We start from the raw sequence: 20,241 nt of genomic DNA on the forward strand, positions 1-20,241 counted from the left end.
TTGTACCCTCCACCATAAGATGGGGGTATACTAATTTCGTCATTCTGTTTGTAACTCCTCGAAATATTCGTCCAAGACCCCATAAAGTATATATATTCTTGATCGTCATGACAATTTACGTCGAACTGGCCATTTCCGTTCGTCTGTCCGTCCGTCCGTCTGTCCGTCCGTCCGTCCGTTTGTCCGTCCGTCCGTCTGTCCGTCCTTCCGACTGTCTGTCGAAAGCACGCTAACTTTCGAAGGAGTAAAGCTAGCCGCTTAAAATTTTGCACGAATACTTCTTATTAGTGTAGGTCGGTTGGGATTGTAATTTCGCAATATCGGTCCACGTTTTGATATAGCTGCCATATAAACCGATTTGGGATCTTCACTTCTTGAGCCGCTAGAGGGCACAATTCTTATTCGATTGGGCTGAAATTTTGCATGAGGTGTTTTGTTATGACTTTCAACAATTGTGCTAAGAATGGTTCAAATCGGTCCATAACCTGATATAGCTGCCATATAAAGCGATCTGGGGTCTTGACTTCTTGAGCCGCTAGAGTGCGCAATTCCTATCCGATTTGGCTGAAATTTTGCACGACATGTTTTGTTATGACTTCCAACAACTGAGTATGATTGAAATCGGTTCATGTTTGGATATAGCTGCCATATAAACCGATCTGGGGTCTTGTCTTCTTGAGCCACTAGAGGACGCAATTATTATCCGATTTGGCTGCAATTTTGCATGAGGTGTTTTGTTATGACTTTCAACACTTGTGCTAAGAATGGTTCAAATCGGTCAATAACCTGATATAGCTGCCATATAAACCGATCTGGGGTCTGGACTTCTTGAGCCTCTAAAGGGCGCAAGTATTACAAGATATGGCTGAAATTTTGTACAACGGCTTCTCTCATGACCTTTAACATACGTTTTGAATATGGCATGAATCGGTTTAAAGCCTAATACAGCTCCCCTATAACCCGATCTCCCTATTTTAGTTCTTCAGCCCCTAAAGTGCCCAATTCTTATTATATTGCGTTGCCCAAAAAGTAATTGCGGATTTTTTAAAAGAAAGTAAATGCAATTTTTATAAAACTTAGAATGAACTTTAATCAAATATACTTTTTTTACACTTTTTTTCTAAAGCAAGCTAAATGTCGCAGCTGATAACTGACAGAAGAAAGAATGCAATTACAGAGTCACAAGCTGTCAAAAAATTTGTCAACGCCCACTATATGAAAAATCCGCAATTACTTTTTGGGCAACCCAATATTTGGTTGAAATTTTACACAATGACTTCTACTATGGTCTCCGATATTCAGTACAATTATGGTGCGAAATGAACCATAACTTGTTTTTTTTTATCCTTTCTTTGCCTAAAAAGAGATACCGTGGCAAGAGCTCGACAAATGCGATCCATGGTGGAGGGTATATAAGATTCGGCCCGACCGAACTTAGCACGCCTTAACTGGTTTAAGTCCTATATTGCCATGGTCAATAAATAAATCCTGTTTGGGGGGTGTTTTGGGTAAGGGGGGACCCCAGAAACTTTTTCCCCATTTTTTCCCCTTTGTATCGGATTCATATTTGACTCGCAATTCATCGGAAGGAGAGGGAAGGGAAGATGAGGAATCACAATGGGCCTTAATCGGAGCAACGTTGATATCTAAACGACTAAGACCTTGGCATAATCCACCGCTAGAGTTAGAGGCATACCCTCAGATTATAGTTTCTCGGGAATGTGGTTTCACTATCCTAAGGAAAAAGTTCACAAAGTTTTGTTTTCGAATATTTTTTCTATTCCTTGCTTTTATATTTCCTTTAAATTTTCTACCTTATATGATCACAACATTTTCAAGAATCATTTTTTCATATTTCCTTTTGGTATATACCTCCTATTGACGATAACGATATCTGATGCGACGCACAGTCTTATAACGATAACCATCCTGGGCCAATTCAGCACTCTTGGCCTCAGGCATATCAGCATTGGCTTCATCGGCAGGCATCTCTTCGGCCGGAGGCAAGTAGGCGGCAGCGGCGTCTTTATCGGCAGCAGCAGCCATATCAGCTTCACGTCTATGACGACGGAATTTCAAACGACGCACAGTTTTATAACGGTAGCCATCATCACCCAAAACAGTTTTTAGATCAGGGGCCAATTCCACATCGACTGGGGGCAAGTAGTCCTTGGAAGGTTGTTCAATTTCCGAAACATCACGTCTGTGGCGGGAACGGAATTTCAAGGTGCGCACAGTCTTGTAGCGATAACCATCTTCGGCCTTCTCCTCGCCAGGGGGTAGATACTCTTGAGTGGGTTCATTGACGGGAGCCAAGTACTCCTCAGAGACATCACGACGATGACGGGAGCGTAATTTCAGTTTATGAACGGTTCTATAGCGGTAGCCATTATCGTTCAACTTGGTTTCGGCTTGTTCCTCTGAGGGAGCCAAATATTCCTTAGAGGGTTCATTGACTGGAGGCAAATACTCTTGGTTGACCTCACGACGATGGCGGGCACGATATTTCAATTTTCTGATAGTCTTATAGCGATAACCGTCATCAGCCAATTTGGCAGCATTTGCCTCCTCGGTGGGGGGTAAATATTCCTGAGAGGGTTCGTCTCCGGCTGCATCAATACCATTTGATTGGGCGAAGACCACAGCGCCTAGGCTCAAGGCCAATAGGGTTACGAAAAGTTTCTGCCAAGGGAATTTGAATATTTTTTTTTTATTTAATAATCCTTTTAGGGACTTTATTAAAGTTTTGAGAACACTTACCATTTTTATTTTATTTATTTGTTTAGAAAAAATTTGAAACAAAATCAAATTGTAGCAATTTCTATTTTGTTTACTCTTGATCTTGGGTTGGCTGCTGTGCCAATGATGATTTAGTTGAACTGCCTCAAAGTATTTATAAGCCAAATCTTCTAAACAATCAATGGTTAAGTGGTCTAATGTCAGATCAAAGATGGGTAAACGCACAATCACACACACACACACACACACAAAAGAATCTATGTGGTTATCACTGATCTAGACTATCCATCAACGGTGCGGCTAGCCATATGTCTTAGAGGGTCATAAGTAAGTGTGTGTGTGTGTGTACTTTTGTCTCTACAAGTTTTTTTTTTTGAATCTCACTTCGGTACTTGGCTTTTAGTCTTGAAAAAAATTATACAAATTATGCCATAAGTGGCCAACCAAGCACTTAAAATGATATCTGAAGTACTTTAATGTCCAACAACTGCTCGATATTGCTTTCATCCATCAATTATGGTGTACAACAGTTTTAGTTCATTACGTTTGTGATATGCTTATGTCCGGATTCTCCATAGATAAGGTGAAGCTTATGCACGTCATACAGGAAAAGCTATGGAGGCAAAAAACGCTATAATATAGCTGTCATGAAACAAGAAATGAGATTTATTGTAGACTAGCTGGACCGGAGTGGTTCCCTACACCCTAGAAATGCTTTTTATACCCTCCACCATAGGATGGGGGTATACTAATTTCGTCATTCTGTTTGTAACTCCTCGAAAAATTCGCCTAAGAACCCATAAAGTACATATATTCATGATCGTCAAGACATTTGAAGTTGATCTAGCCATGTCCGTCCGTCCGTTTGTCTGTCGAAAGCACGCTGACTTTAGAAAGACTAAAGCTAAGCGCTTGAAATTTTGGATAAATACTTCTTATTAGTGTAGATCGGTTGGGATTGTAAATGGGCCATATCGGTCCATGTTTTGATATAGCTGCCATATAAACCCATCTTGGATCTTGACTTCTTGAGCCACTAGAGGGCGCAATTTTCATCCGATTTGGCTGAATTTTCAAATGAGGTGTTTTGTTGTGATTTCAATTCCAACTGAGCTAAGTATGATTGAAATCGGTCTATAACCTGATATACCTGTCATATAAACCGATCTGGGGTCTTGACTTTCCTTCCTATCCGATTAGACTACCTGGACCGTTGCGCTTCTCTGCACCCCAAAATTGTTATTTATACCCTCCACCATAGGATAGGGGTATACAAATTTCGTCATTCTGTTTGTAACTCCTCGAAAAAATCGCCTAAGACCCCATAAAGTATATATATTCGTCATCGTCATGACATGTTAAGTCGATCTAGCCATGTCCGTCCGTCTGTTTGTCAAAAGCACGCTGACTTTCGAAGGACTAAAGCTAAAGCTAAATTTTGGATTTCAAGCACTGGATTGTTAGTGTAGGTCGGTTGGGATTGTAAATGGGCCATATCGGTCCATGTTTTGATATAGCTGCCATATAAACTCATCTTTAATCTTGACTTCTTGAGCCACTAGAGGGCGGTATTTTCATCCGATTCGGCTCAAATTTTGAATGAGGTGTTATGATGTGATTTCCAACAACTGTGCTAAGCATGGTTGAAATCGGTTCATAACCTGGTATAGCTGTCATATAAACCGATTTGGGGTCTTGAATTCTTGAGCCTCTAGAGGGCGCAATGCCTATTCGATTTGGCTATAATTTTGCACAAGGTGTTTTGGTATCACTTCCAACAACTGTACAAAGTATGACTCCAATCGTTTAATAACCTGGTATAGCTGCCATATAAACCGATCTTGGATCTTGACTTCTTGAGCCGCCAGAGTCCGCAATGCTCGGCTGATTTGGCTAAAATTTGCCATTAGGTGTTTTGGTATTACTTTCAACGACTGTGCTAAGTATGGCGCAAATCGGTAAATAACCTGATATAGCTGCCATATAAACCGATCTGGGATCTTTAATTCTTGAGCCTCTAGAGGGCGCAATTCTCATCCGATTTGGCAGAAATTTTGTACAACGTCTTCTCCCATCACCTTCAACATGCGTGCCCAATATGGTCTGAATCAATCTACAGCTTGATGCAGCTCTTGATTATGCTTCTTGAGCCCCTACAAGGCGCAATTCTTATCCGAATGGACTGAAATATTACACAATGACTTCTACAATGTTCAGCATTCAATTCATTTATGATCCGAATCGGACTATAACTTGATACAGCTCCAATAGCATAACAGTTCTTTTTCATTGTTCTTTGTTTGCCTAAAAAGAAATACCACGCAAAGAACTCGACAAATGCGATCCATGGTGGAGGGTATATAATATTCGGCCCGACCAAACTTAGCACGGTCTTACTTGTTTAAAATAGGTTGTTGTTTAAAATGATCATGTGATTTAGGGCTATAGGTTTAATTCAGATCTATACTAATAGATTTGTTAACTCTATTTGTTTTATACTTTCAAAATGATATCTTAAAGCTTAAACATGGGATACAACACTTCAACCTAAGCATCTATAGGTGAATCGACCAAAAGGTCTACAAGTTTTTCCCATATCAACCAAAGACCTTTTTCTGCAGCCCTACTTTGTCAAGAACGGCACATATGTTCGGTAGATGTTTTTATACCCACCACCATAGGATGGGGGGTTTGTAACACCTCGAAATAATGATGTGAGACCCCATAAAGTATATATATTCTGGATCATCTCGGCATTCTGATTCGATCTCGAAACCACGATAACTGTAAAACGCGTAAAGCTAACTACAATAAAATGGTCTTAATGTTTACTAAGAGAAGACTGAAATCTGCCAGTAGACGATTTCGATATTTGAGAAGATCAAATACTAAGGAGTGATGTTGGACGGCAAACTGAAATGGATATTTCACATTTGACAGCGTAGCGAGAAGGCTAACAGATGTTGGGTAAATACGTAGAAATGGGGCCTGAATCCGAGGATAGTTCATTGGATCTACAAGAGCGTAATTAGATCAGTATTTACTTACACTTCAGTAGTTTGATGGACTGCGATGAAGGAAGAGTGGAACATAAGAATAGTACATCAGGTTCAGAGAATGTTTTATTTTTTTTTGGCATACGGGGCCATAACACCATGCCCACTAAAGCACTAAATATCCGACTCATAGACAAACAAATTTAGTGTGCGGAGCAACAGAGGCTATGAAATTAAGGCGATAGGAGAGTGGATAGAGGATAGAAGCAGCTAACACCATTGCGGTGTAGGAAAGCTGAATAGAATGAAGGAGAATTCGATCGGATACTTGAGGTCAAGTGCGAAGCACTGCTGCCAGCGTCACAGTTTTGGATTGACGAAACTCTGGTATTGCCATCTGGAAGTTCATGTAACACGAATGGATCAAAGCTAGAGGACAGGGTGGGCCTGGGGATCTACATTGAAAACAGAGGAACGGATATTTTTTCCGACAGTTTGACCATAAAACGATGCAGCAAGCGCCGATACGGGCGGAGTGGAGTGGATGAGGAGTGGATGAAGAGTGGATGAGGAGTGAATGAAGAGTGGATGAGGAGTGGATGACGAGTGGATGAGGAGTGGATGAGGAGTGGAGTGGATGAGGTGTGGATGAGGAGTGGATGAGGAGTGGATGAGGTGTGGATGAGGAGTGGATGAGGAGTGGATGAGCAGTGGATGAGGAGTGGATGGGGAGTGGGTGAGGAGTGGATGAGCAGTGGATGACAATTGGATGAGGAGTGGATGGGGAGTGGGTGAGGAGTGGATGAGTAGTGGATGAGGAGTGGATGAGGAGTGGATAAGAAGTGGATGAGGAGTGGATGAGGAGTGGATGCGGAGTGGATGAGGAGTGGATGAGGAGTGGATGAGGAGTGGATGAGGAGTGGATAAGAAGTGGATAAGGAGTGGATGAGGAGTGGAAGAGGAGTGGGTAAGGAGTGGATGAGGAGTGGATCAGAAGTGGATGAGGAGTCGATGAGGAGTCGATGAGGAGTCGATGAGGAGTGGATGAGGAGTGGATGAGGAGTGGATGAGGAGTGGATGAGGAGTGGATGAGGAGTGGATGAGGAGTGGATGAGGAGTGGATGAGGAGTGGATGAGGAGTGGATGAGGAGTGGATGTGGAGTGGATGTGGAGTGGATGAGGAGTGGATGAGGAGTGGATGAGGAGTGGATGAGTAGTGGATGAGGAGTGGATGAGGAGTGGATAAGGAGTGGATGAGGAGTGGATCAGAAGTGGATGAGGAGTCGATGAAGAGTCGATGAGGAGTCGATAAGGAGTGGATGAGGAGTGGGTGAGGAGTGGATGAGGAGTGGATGGAGAGTAGATGAGGAGTGGATGAGGAGTGGATGAGGAGTGGATGAGGAGTGGATGAGGAGTGGATGAGGAGTGGATGAGGAGTGGATGAGGAGTGGATAAGGAGTGGATGAGGAGTGGATAAGGAGTGGATGAGGATGAGGATGAGGAGTGGAAGAGGATGAGGATGAGGAGTGGATAAGGAGTGGGTGAGGAGTGGATGAGGAGTGGATGAGGAGTGAATAAAGAGTGGATGAGGAGTGGATGAAGAGTGGATGAGGAGTGGATGAGGAGTGGAGTGGATGAGGTGTGGATGAGGAGTGGGTGAGGAGTGGATTAGGAGTGGATGAGGGTGGACAAGAAGTGGATAAGGAGTAGATGAGGAGTGAATGAGGAGTGGATGAGGAGTGGGTAAGGAGTGGATGAGGAGTGGATCAGAAGTGGATGAGGAGTCGATGAGGAGTCGATAAGGAGTGGATGAGGAGTGGGTGAGGAGTGGATGAGGAGTCGATGAGGAGTCGATAAGGAGTGGATGAGGAGTGGATGAGGAGTGGATAAGGAGTGGATGAGAATGAGGAGTGGATAAGGAGTGGAAGAGGATGAGGAGTGGAAGAGGATGAGGAGTGTATGACGAGTGGATGAGGAGTGGATGAGGAGTGGATGAGGAGTGAATGAAGAGTGGATGAGGAGTGGATGAAGAGTAGATGAGGAGTGGATGAGGAGTGGATGAGGAGTGGATGAGGAGTGGATGAGGAGTGGATGACGAGTGGATGAGGAGTGGATGAGGAGTGGATGAGGAGTGGATGAGGAGTGGATGAGGAGTGGATAAGGAGTGGATGAGGAGTGGATGAGGAGTGGATGAGGAGTGGATGAGGAGTGGATGAGAAGTGGATGAGGAGTAGATGAGGAGTAGATGAGGAGTGGATGAGGAGTGTACTGTTGACTTCACCGGTGAGCGTGGGTCGCGAATGACTGCTATACTATTGTTGAAGTCTTGTGGCGAAGAAGATATGCTTAGATAAGGGATGCTCTGTTAACTATACAGGTGAAGGTGGGTCACTGATGACTGCTGTGCCATGGAGTCTTTGGATATGGTGGGAAGTTTACTCTTTGTATAAGCTTCTGTGGAGTTTTTCTCTTGAATGTTTATACGTTTGCTTATGAAGATTTCACACGACATTGTTCCGATATTCCTTGCAAATAATGGAACGTATGTCGTGTTTCCTAATGTTCGGTTGAACTCCTAATTATTCGAGTTGCACTGAGTTTTTGGGTTGTACTACCTTTTTTGCTGTATTTGGGTAGAAATGAGATGACGCTTACAACGTCATCCCATGGGCGATCAGTTCGGAGCTGTTTGAAGTTCAACTGGAAGCAGAGAAGGAAAGCTACGTGGTCTTTCCAGAGTCAGGACCCCCTGGAACTTCGTTTCCAGCCTGACTTATGGTGAGGCCCCAGTTGGGAGCCTCGGGATGGCAGTGGTTTATCACCTAAAAACGCAGAGAGAGCGTTTCGATGCTCGGTGTGTGGTTGCATGTACTCAACCGGGAGCTGTGGCTCATTAAAAGGTGAGAGTTTGGATAGTGCTCTGCTCCTAACCAAGGGGGAGGACACTTCTAAACAACGTGAACTCAAATTGGTACTCATGCTAGCTTCGGCTATGTATGGGGGCGTTGGTCGACACATCGAATTCACCCGGTATTAAGAGACTTGCAGGGTTAAGCCAACATGGCAGGTGCCTGCATAAAACACCATAAGGACTTGTTTTTCCTTATTTATAAGAGTATCAGGTTTCATCGCACCAAGCCTTCCCTTAACTTAAAAACAAATCGCTTATTGGTTTGATAGAGAAGGGCGATTGGGAAATGGCATGGGAAGGCTATATAGGCCCAATCTTCTCCTTTAGCAATTGGGAGCCACATGTTGGCAGTGGTTTATCACCTTAAAAAGAAGGAAGGGCGTTTCGATGCTCGGTGTGGAGTTGCATGCACTCAACCGGGTGCCTTGACTTATAAAACGGTGAGAGTGTTCTCCCAAGGGGGAGGACACGTCTAAACAACGTGATCTCAAATTGATACTCATGGTAGCTTCGGTTATGTATGGGAGCGTTGGTCGACACTTCGTATTCATGCGGGGTTAAGAAACTTGCAGGATTAAGCTAACATGGTAGGTACCTGCATAAACACACACATAAGGACTTGTCTCTCCTTATTGGTGAGAGTCTCAGGTTCCATCGCACCAAGCCTTCCCTTAATTTAAAAACAAATCGCTTATTGGTTTGATAGAGAAGGGCGATTGCTCAGACAAATGGCATGGGAATTCCATATAGGCCCAATCTTCTCCTTTAGCATTGAACCGGATGTCTTCCATCAGAAGCCTCCGCAGACTAGTCGCCTGTCGACTAGTGAAACCCGCTGCAGTCACTCCACTAGTCGAAGCTTTAGTAGCAAACAAAAGTGTATGGCATGTTGCCATCACTGCAGCTGTAGAGTCAATGGTAAGCCTATTCCGGCTCCACTAGAAAAAGACGCTAACAACAAACGCCTAGAAGAAACTACCACTGTAGCTATCGTCAATGGCTATAAAAAAAGACAAACACCTATTAGGAGATGGCATAGCCAAAAACGGGTTTCGAAGTTACAAAATTATTTCCTTGATTTTTTTGCTCTGTAACCACTGTTCATTGCAGCTTTTTATGCACTCGGTACACATATTGCTAAGTAAATAAATCACTCCAGAGTGTTAATATTGTCCTTGATAAATTTTCATGCAATTTTTATTGTCAATGTTGTCAACTAAGTGAACGATATATTTTCAAGGTTTCAGTGTGCCTTTAAGTGATTTACATGTCTTGTATTTTTTTTTTTCATTTTCCATGTAACACCTATTGGACACACACACACACACACACATTTTAGTGATTCATTTACAGGACTTTCTTTATACTTGCTCCATGTTTTATTAGACCTTCGTGGCAACTGTCACTACAACTATTAAACTTCGAGCTTTGATAAATGGATAAGATGTCCTACTCGCATGGGCCCATAACACCTCAAGCATTCGCATGGGCTCAATATTCACATTGTCGGTAGGATTTACACTAAATATAGAACTGAAGTAAGAAGGTTTGTTATATTTGTATATGTCCAAAATGTGTGCCTATACGGGCATCTCAACGCTGTCATAGTTGACGTAAGCAACTATGAAGCTACCACCATTGTTATCTTTGAAATCTCATACGCCCGCTGTACGCATTATGACATTAAGAAAATCCTAGACGAAATAAATTCGAAACAAGTAAGAAGGCGTTAAGTTCGGCCGGGCCGAACTTTGTATACCCACCACCTCGGGTATATATGTGAACCACATTTCGTCAAAATCCAGTGAAAAATGCATACCTTATGCCCCATAGCAGCTTTATAGATATCATCCGATTTAGACCAAATGCTTATAAGTACAAGTCATTGTTCAACCGAGAGATCGGTCTATATGGCAGCTATATCCAAATCTGAACCGATCTGAACCAAATTGAAGACAAATATCGAAGGGCCCAACACAAGTCATTGTCCCAAATTTCGGCGACATCGGACAATAAATGCGCTTTTTAATGGCCCAAAACCTTAAATCGAGAGATCGGTCTATATGGCAGCTATATGCAAATCTGAACCGATCAGGGCCAAATAGAAGAAAGATGTCGAAGGGCCTAAGGCAAATCACTGTCCCAAATTTCAGCAAAATCGGATAATAAATGTGGCTTTTATGGGCCTAAGACCATAAATCGGAGGATCGGTCTGTATGGCAGCTATATCCAAATTTGAACCGATCTAAGCCAAATTGACGAAGAATGTCGAAGGGCTCAACGTAACTCACTGTCCTAAACTTCAGCAAAATCGGATAATAAATGTAGTTGTTATGGGCCTAAGACCATAAATCGGAGGATCGGTCTATATGGCAGCTATATCCAAATCTGGATCGATCTGGGCCAAATTGACGAAGAATGTTGAAGGGCCTAACACAACTCACTGTGCCAAATTTCATCCAAATCGGATAATAAATGTGGCTTTTATGGGCCTAAGACCATAAATCAGAGGATCGGTCTATATGGCAGCTATATCCAAATTTGAACCGATCTAGGCCAAATTGACGAAGAATGTCGAAGGGCTCAACGCAACTCACTGTCCTAAATTTCAGCAAAATTGGATAATAAATGTAGCTTTTATGGGCCTAAGACCATAAATCGGAGGATCGGTCTATATGGCAGCTATATCCAAATCTGGATCGTTCTGGGCCAAATTGACGAAGAATGTTGAAGGGCCCAACGCAACTCACTGTCACAAATTTCAGCAAAATCGGATATAAAATGTGGCTTTTATGGGCCTAAGACCCTAAATCTGATGATCGGTCTATATGGCAGCTATATCCAAATTTGGACCGATCTGAGCCAAATTAACGAAGGATGTCGAAGGGCCCAACGCAACTCACTGTCACAAATTTCAGCAAAATCGGATAATAAATGTGGCTTTTATTCGCCTGAGACCCTAAATCGGCTGATCGGTCTATATGGGGGCTATATCAAGATATAGGCCAATATAGCCCATCTTCGAAATTAACCTGCTTATGGACGAAAAAAAGAATCTGTGCAAAATTTCAGCTCAATATCTCAATTTTTAAAGACTGTAGCGTGATTTCAACAGACAGACGGACAGACGGGCGGACATGTCTACGTCGTCTTAGATTTTTACGCTGATCAAGAATATATATACTTTATAGGGTCGGAAATGGATATTTCGATGTGTTGCAAACGGAATGACAAAATGAATATACCCCCATCCTTCGGTGGTGGGTATAAAAAAGCGAAAGATATAACTGATTTGGTTCAAAGGTCGAATGATTTGAGTTTGAAGACGAAAAATCACATTGAGTCTAACAGACTTCATTTTGAAGACCCTAAAAAGAGTTATTGACACTTATATGAGGGCCCATCTCTACCCTTTAATGGTGTGCAGCCATTAGAATGCTTACAATAAGGGTCGATTTGTTGACATTGCCTATCATGGTGTGGTTGGCTACATCGAAGCGAATTCGGGTGTGAGCATCTTCACTAAGGTGGCCGTCTTAGACATAGAAGTGGTAATAACGTGTAGTTGGAGTCCATACATGGTGTTCTTGTGATATGAATTGGGTTGATTAGATGCAAAAGGGCCGGATCATGCAAATAGGGATTTTATTCCTTCTTTTGTGGCTTCTGGTTATCAATAGCCCCTGTTGCTTTATGAAACGTTTATGGCTAAATTTTAATTTAGCTATCAATCGGATTCTAAAGTCTTTCGAGAAAAGAGGCTAAAGGTTGTTGCTAGAGCTGATAACGTCGCACAGTAGGCCAAAGGGGGAAAAATTGGAAATAAGTCCACATGTTTTTATACGTTGAGCTTATTGGTAAAAACTGTTGTGGACATTTGTAAAGTAGGACATGGACTTTCAGGAAAACATCATCGTTAGTCTATATCTTTAACGGCAAATCGAGAAGGTAACGCAATCCCGTTAGTGTGTAACAAGCTCAGATTTATGCCGTTCTCAGAGTTAATGTCGGAAGGTATTTCTGAATTCAAAAACCATTCTTGAATCATAGTTTGAAACTAACGATTTTTGCAGAATTTGTGAGGGCGGCAGTTGTTCAAGAGCTACAAACCTTAAATAATAACACACTTATAAAGCGCTTTCAGGGTACGCAAAAAAGGTTTTATTATTGTTGTTTGAATATCCACGTTGCCATTAATCCTTGCTTGTAGGAGTTGTGGAGGCTGCATCTGCCAGATAACTGAACTGAACTACTCGGGTTTGCCGTGGGAGGTCAATTTCTTCAGGTGCGATGGGTGGCGGTCGTTCTCGTTTTATTAATAAAGGGTGATTTTTTTGAGGTTAGGATTTTCATGCATTAGTATTTGACAGATCACGTGGGATTTCAGACATGGTGTCAAAGAGAAAGATGCTCAGTATGCTTTGACATTTCATCATGAATAGACTTACTAACGAGCAACGCTTGCAAATCATTGAATTTTATTACCAAAATCAGTGTTCGGTTCGAAATGTGTTCAAATTTTGACAAATTTTGTTCAGCGATGAGGCTCATTTCTGGTTGAATGGCTACGTAAATAAGCAAAATTGCCGCATTTGGAGTGAAGAGCAACCAGAAGCCGTTCAAGAACTGCCCATGCATCCCGAAAAATGCACTGTTTGGTGTGGTTTGTACGCTGGTGGAATCATTGGACCGTATTTTTTCAAAGATGCTGTTGGACGCAACGTTACGGTGAATGAACACATTTCGAACCGAACACTGATTTTGGTAATAAAATTCAATGATTTGCAAGCGTTGCTCGTTAGTAAGTCTATTCATGATGATATGTCAAAGCATACTGAGCATCTTTTAAGAGAGTTCATCACGCGCTTCTTCCATTTTAAAACGAAGCTCATTTTTGGCTCAATAGGTACCCAAATAAGAAGAATTGTCGATTTTGAAGTGAAGATCAGCCAGAAGCATTGCAAGAGCTGCCTATACATCCAGAGAAAGTCACAGTTTGGTGCGGTTTATGGGCTGGAGGCATCATTGGACCGTACTTCTTCAAAGACGATGCGAATCGTAATGTAACTGTGAATGTTGCGCGCTGTCCTAAGATGATATCCCACTTTTTTGTGCCCAAAATGCAAGAGCTTGACTTACATGACATGTGGTTTCAACAGGACGGTGCCACATGCAACACAGGACGCGTAACAATGGACTTATTGAGAGGCGAGTTCGGTTAACTTTTTATTTCACGTTCGGGACCGGTCAATTAGCCGCCTAGATCGTGCGACTTAACGCCTTTAGACTATATTTTGTGGAGCTATGTTAAAGCTCATGGCTAAACAGACAAGCCCGCCTCAATTGACGCATTGGAAGACAACATTGAAGCATTTATTCGTGAGATACTGGCCAAGATGTTGGAATGTGTTGAGGCGCAATCACGGTCAACCTTTGCATGAAATAATCTTGAAACATTAAATTAAATGCACCGCACCATGGATTCAAATAAAGATGTCATACATTTTTCTGAATTTTATGTTTTTATACCCTGCACCATAGGATGGGGGTATACTATTTCCTAATTCTGTTTGTAACTACTCAAAATATTCGTCTGAGACCGTATAAAGTATATATATTCTTGATCGAGCTAGCCATGTCCGTCCGTCTATCCGTCCGTCCGTCTGTCTGTCGAAAGCACGCTAACTTCCGAAGGAGTAAAGCTAGCCGCTTGAAATTTTTCACAAATACTTCTTATTAGTGTAGGTCGGTTGGTATTGTAAATGGGCCATTTCGGTCCATGTTTTGATATAGCTGCCATATAAACCGATCTTGGCTCTCGACTTCTTGAGCCTCTAGAGTTCGCAATTCTTATCCAATTGGAATGAAATTTTGCACGACGTGTTTTGTTACCATATCCAAAAACTGTGCCAAGTATGGTTTAAATCGGTCCATAACCTGATATAGCTGCCATATAAACCGATCTTGGGTCTCGACTTCTTGAGCCTCTAGAGTTCGCAATTCTTATCCAATTGGAATGAAATTTTGCACGACGTGTTCTGTTATGATATTCACCAACTGTGCCAAGTATGGTTCAAATCGGTCCATAACCTGATATAGCTGTCATATAAACCGATCTTGATACTTGACTTCTTGAGCCTCTAGAGGGCGCACGTCTTATCAGATTAGAATGAAATTTTGGACGAGGTGTTTTGTTATGATATTCAACAACTGTGCCAAGTATGGTTCAAATCGGTTTATAACCTGATATAGCAATGATATAAACAGATCTGGGGACTTGACTTCTTGAGCTTCTAGAGAGCGCAATTCCTATCCGATTTGGCTGAAATTTTGCATGACGTATTTTATTCTTACTTTCAACAACTGTGTCAAATAAGGTTCAAATCGGTTCATAACCTGATATAGCTGCCATATAAACCGATCTTGGGTCTTGACTTCTTGAGCCTCTAGAGGTCGCAATTATTATCCGATTTGCCTGAAATTTTGTACGACGGATCCTCTCATGACAACAACATGCGTGTTTATTATGGTCTGAATGTGGTCTACAGCCCGATACAGCTCCCATATAAATCGATCTCTCTATTTTACTTCTTGTTTTTTTTTTTAACTTTCCTGTAGCTCATAAAAAATCTCCCTTTACTTACAATTCAAGATGGAGTTCTTCGGTGCAGGGTGTTGCTTGGTGTCAGTCAGTGAAATGCTTTTAGCCGGTATGTACCTGTTCTGTGGAATTGAGCCACTCGGTTGGATAAACTCGGTATATGTCTTCTGTATTCGGACGGGCCGGGATTGTTAAGCTTTCTATTGGTTAAAGATTCGGCTAGTATTCGGATTGTTTGGCATTCGGCTGTCTTCTCGCAGCGGGTTTATTCAGAGTCTTGGATTTAGTTTATGCGCGCACCTTTGGTCTCACCGTTGCTTTTGGCTGGGGTCTGGATAAATAGGAGCTGAATTAAGGGAGAGGGGTGTGTATTGTAGTATGGATGCGGACTAGTCGCGTTGCGATGCGAACGAGTCGGGTTAAGATGCAAACTAGTCAGCGTTAGGATGCAGACGAGTCGCGTTAGGATGCGAGCAAGTCAGCGTTAGGATGCGAGTACGCTGATGAGGATGTGTCCCGTTAGATTGCAAACAAATCAGTGTTAAGATGCACACGAGTCGGATTAGGATGCGAACAAGTCGCGTTAGGATGCGAACGGATCGCGTTAATTGGTGACGAAACCCTTAGGACTTCGAATATTTCGGAATGTGGACTATGCCACAAGTATTACTATGCTGTCTGCTTAATGACTCATGACCAGAATTAGAAAGATGTGATATTAAGTAGCAATTGCTGCATCAACCAAGCGAGAACTATATTCCACTTGTCCTAATCCTAAATCTATCTTAGCGTGTCGGCTCGGTGTAACTTGGGCTAATTCCCAAAGGCCAAACAAATTACAACAAACCTGATTGTTGGAGTACAATTAGGGATGCGGAGTTGCGTTAGGATGCGAACATGTCCCCTGATGAAGATGTGTTAGATGCTATAGATTGCGAAGAAGTCAGTTTGAAGATGCACACGAATCGGATTAGGATGCGAACGAGTCACATTAGGATGCGAGCTAGTGTGCGTTAGGATGCGAACGAAACGTGTTAGTTGTTGACGAAAACCTTGGGTCTTCGAATATTTCTGACTGCGGACTATGCCACAAGTATTACTATGCTGTCTGCCTAACGACTCATGACCAGAAGCAGAATGATGTGATATTAAATAGCAATTGCTACATCTACCAAGTGAAAACTTTATTCCCCTTGTCTTGTTAGTATAGACGTCGAATAACGATATTCAGTGCGAGCACCTGTGCGGCAGGAGCTAAAAGGCATCTCCATTCCTGTATATACCATAAAAGTGAGTCTGATTTGAAGACGTCAAAAATGCAAATTTGCCCATTAACATTCTGCTAAGGAAAAGGAGCAAACTACTCACACATCAAAGAGTGCTGTCCTCAATGATAAGAGACCTCCTTTTTAAAGCCAACTCCGAACCGCGTTCCGTACTGCAACCTCTATGGGGAGACAGTTTTGGGGTCTCTTTTTTATAGCCAAGTCCGAACCTCGTTCCATACTGCGACCTCTTTGGGGAGAAATTTTGGCATGGCATAGCACCTCACAAATATCGCCTGCATTAGGAGGGGATAACCACCGCTGAAAAAAATGTTTTTGCTGATGTTCTCGCTAGGATTCGAACCCAGGCGTTCAGCGTCATAGGTGGACATACTAACCTCTGCGTTACTGTAGTTTCACCAAAGTTAAATCTGCCTTAACCTAGCGGCTCGGTTTTAACTTGGGCAAATTCCCAAAGGACAAACAAATTTCAAAAACCCCCACTGTTAGGTTAGGTTAGGCTCAAGTGGCAGTCTGTCATCAGACTCACTTAGATGTTTTCGTCCATTGTGATACCACAGGAACAGAAGAAGGAAGATATCTTCTAGTTCCTACCGTTGAATCATCCAGATCGCTTTAAAAAGCCCAATAACTTGCGAATGTTCACATCCGCTAAATCAGGCAGGTTCTCCAAGAAATGAGAACCTAAAATGGAGCCCATTCTAACTGCTTGTGCGGGACACATACATAGAAGTTGTTCTATAGTCTCTTCTTCTTAGATGTCCTTACAGCTTCTGCAAAATTCGTTACCTTCAGTCTGTCAGCCTGTTTTCCGATTAGACAGTAACCTGTCATGACGGACACAATGACTCAAACGTCTGTTCTAGCTAATGACAGCAAAGCAGTAGACCTCTTCAAGTCTCGACCAGACCACATAGTTTTCGAATGCTAACAGCCCCCTCTTTGTGACCATCTATCATTCGTTGTCCTTCGGTCCTGGTCCTGAAAACTTGGCTTACATGTCGCTAAAGGCATAACCACATATTCCAGTGTCCCTGGAATGTGTAGGGTAGGTCCTACTCTCGCAAGCTCGTGCGCTTTACAATTCTCTGGGATATCTCTGTGGCCCGGCACCCAGAACAGGTGAATTTTGAACTGTTCAGCCATCTTGTTGAGAGATCTGCGACAGTCGAGGGCGGTTTTTGTGTTCAGAAATATGTTCTCCAGGGATTTAATGGCTGTCTGAGAAGATATTTATGCCAATCGTCGTAATGGCATTATAACTTAGCCATACCACCACTTCCTTAATTGCAAGGATCTCCGCTTGATTCACACTGCAGTGGTTGGGTAACCTTTTTGATATGACCAGTTCTACATCTTTAGAGTACACCCCAAAGCCCACCTGGTCGTTTAATTTGGAACCATCCGTATAGAAGTCTATATAACATCTGTTACCTGCGTTATCGTAGTTCCAATCGGTTTTATCAGGAATAGTGGTACAGTAATTTTTATCAAAAAGTGGATAAGGTAGGTTGGAATCCACACTGCCTGGAACATTGGATATTGTATCAAGCATAACACAGTGTCCGTAACCGCCACATGACCAATGAGAAAGCTCCCTTAACCTTATGGCAGTTGTCGCTGCAATTTGGGTAGCCCCAATGTCCAGATGGTGTCGTCCTCAGTGCAGCTGTGATGCACAAACAAGCCATTCTTTGGATCTGGATAAATATTGAGCAGTAGGTGGACTTTTGAAGCGCCGTCCACCACACCACAACACCATATAGCATAATAGGTCTGACAACTGCAGTATATACCCAACGCATGACACGCGGTCTAAATCCCCAACTTTTGCCAATGGCTGGCTCTCTTGCAGGTGTATAGGGCAAGAGTGGCCTTTCATGCCCTCTCCAAAATGTTGGATTTTAAGTCCATTTTCTGTCCAGAAAAACACAAACATGAGCAATGAGAAAGCTTCCTTAACCTTATGGCAGTTGTCGCTGCAATTTGGGTAGTCCCAATGTCCAGAGGCATAAGATGAAGCATTAAATTCAGTGCATCAGATGGTGCCGTCCTCAGTGCAGCTGTGATGCACAAACAAGCCATCCCTTGGATCCGGTTTAGTATTGAGCAGTAGGTGTACTTTTGAATCGCTGTCCACCTGACCACAACACCATATAGCATAATAGGTCTGACAACTGCAGTATATACCCAATGCATGACACGCGGTCTAAATCCCCAACTTTTGCCAATAGCTGGCTCTCTTGCAGGTGTATAGGGCAAGAGTGGCCTTTCATGCCCTTTCCAAAATGTTGAATTTGAAGTTAAATTTTCTGTCCAGCAAAACACAAACATGAGCAATGAGAAAGCTTCCTTAACCTCATGACAGTGGTCGCTGCAATTTGTCTAGCCACAATGTCCAGAGACATAAGGTGTACCATTAAATTCAGTGCATCAGATGGTGCCGTCCTCAGTGCGGCTGTGATGAACAAACAAGCCATCCTTTGGATCCGATTAAATATTGAGCAGTAGGTGGACTTTTGAAGCTCCGTCCACCACATCACAACACCATATAGCATTATAGGTCTGACAACTGCTGTGTATACCCAAAGCATGACACGCTGTGTATACCCAAAGCATGGCTGACTCTCTTGCAGTTGTATAGGGCAAGAGTGGCCTTTTTTGCCTTATCCAAAATGTTGGATTTGAAGTTCAATTTCCTCTTCAGCAAAATACCAAGTTATTTTGCGCTTTCTGTAAATGGATCATACTCTTCACCTAAGGAGTCAGAGACTCGTATCTCCTGCTGAACAGAATTACTTCTGTCTTGCACGGATATATACCCAGACCACTTTTGGAAGCCCACTTCGCTGTTGCACATAGAGCTTCCTGAAGTATATCTCTTAGAGTGCTGGGAATCTTTCCCCTAACCGCAATTGGCACGTCCTCAGCATACGCGACCCCTTTTACGCCTTTTTCTTCCAGAGACAATAATATATGGTTAATGGCCATATTCCAAAGTAGAGGAGACAGTAAACCTTCTTGAGGTGTTCCTCTGCTGTCCCATCATTCTAGATCCAAAGATCCCAAGCCTGCTTTTAGTGAGTAAATTATTAATAAACTTTTTTACGGTAGAGTTGATGCCTGGAAACTCCAATTCCTCCATGATTGACGTCGGTTTAACATTATTGAAAGCACCTCCAATGTCAAGAGATGCCCTACTTGTTAGCGAAAGTACCCTATATGTAGCCGACTAGGTTGTGAAGGGCTGCTTCAGTGGATCTGCCTTTACTATATGCATTCTACTGCTGCTACAGGCGATCTCCAGGGATCTATGCCCTAAGATATGTTTCTATCAACCTCTCAAGAGTCTTCAGCATAAAGGATGACAAACTAATAGGACGAAAATCATGACATTTTGATACAAGCAGAGTATATCTCCCTAAGCCAGGGAACCAGTCTATCAGACACAGCTGGTAGTTCAACCGGTGATATATCATCAGGGCCTGGCGACTTAAAGGATTCGAAACATCTTATCGCCCGGAGGATTTTCAGTTCAGACACAATTTCCCTAATGGCCTCCGACGAATGGATATCATTCATGACATTCTGAAACAAGCAGAGTATATCTCCCTAAGCCAGGGAACCAGTCTATCAGACACAGCTGCTAGTTCTGGTGATATATCATCAGGGCCTGGCGACTTAAAGGAGTCGAAACTTCTTATCGCC

The 20,241-nt window shown here is 42.7% G+C and overlaps 2 protein-coding genes across 2 annotated transcripts in view; one reads left to right on the forward strand and one right to left on the reverse strand.

Moving 5' to 3' along the window:
* LOC106090060 (GTP-binding protein Di-Ras2) overlaps positions 1 to 20,241 on the forward strand; it is a 227,016-nt gene that overhangs the window by 7,820 nt on the left and 198,955 nt on the right. The gene's annotated exons all lie outside the window — the stretch shown is intronic.
* LOC106090059 (uncharacterized) lies at positions 1,876 to 19,678 on the reverse strand. Its single transcript, XM_059368840.1, has 3 exons — positions 19,643 to 19,678; positions 2,453 to 2,682; positions 1,876 to 2,305 (listed from the first exon to the last, which is right to left on the reverse strand). Exons 1-3 carry the CDS (start codon positions 19,676 to 19,678, stop codon positions 1,876 to 1,878), a joined length of 696 nt encoding a protein of 231 aa, XP_059224823.1.

Source organism: Stomoxys calcitrans, chromosome 5 (genome assembly GCF_963082655.1).
Source record: "Stomoxys calcitrans chromosome 5, idStoCalc2.1, whole genome shotgun sequence".
NCBI lineage: Eukaryota > Metazoa > Arthropoda > Insecta > Diptera > Muscidae > Stomoxys > Stomoxys calcitrans.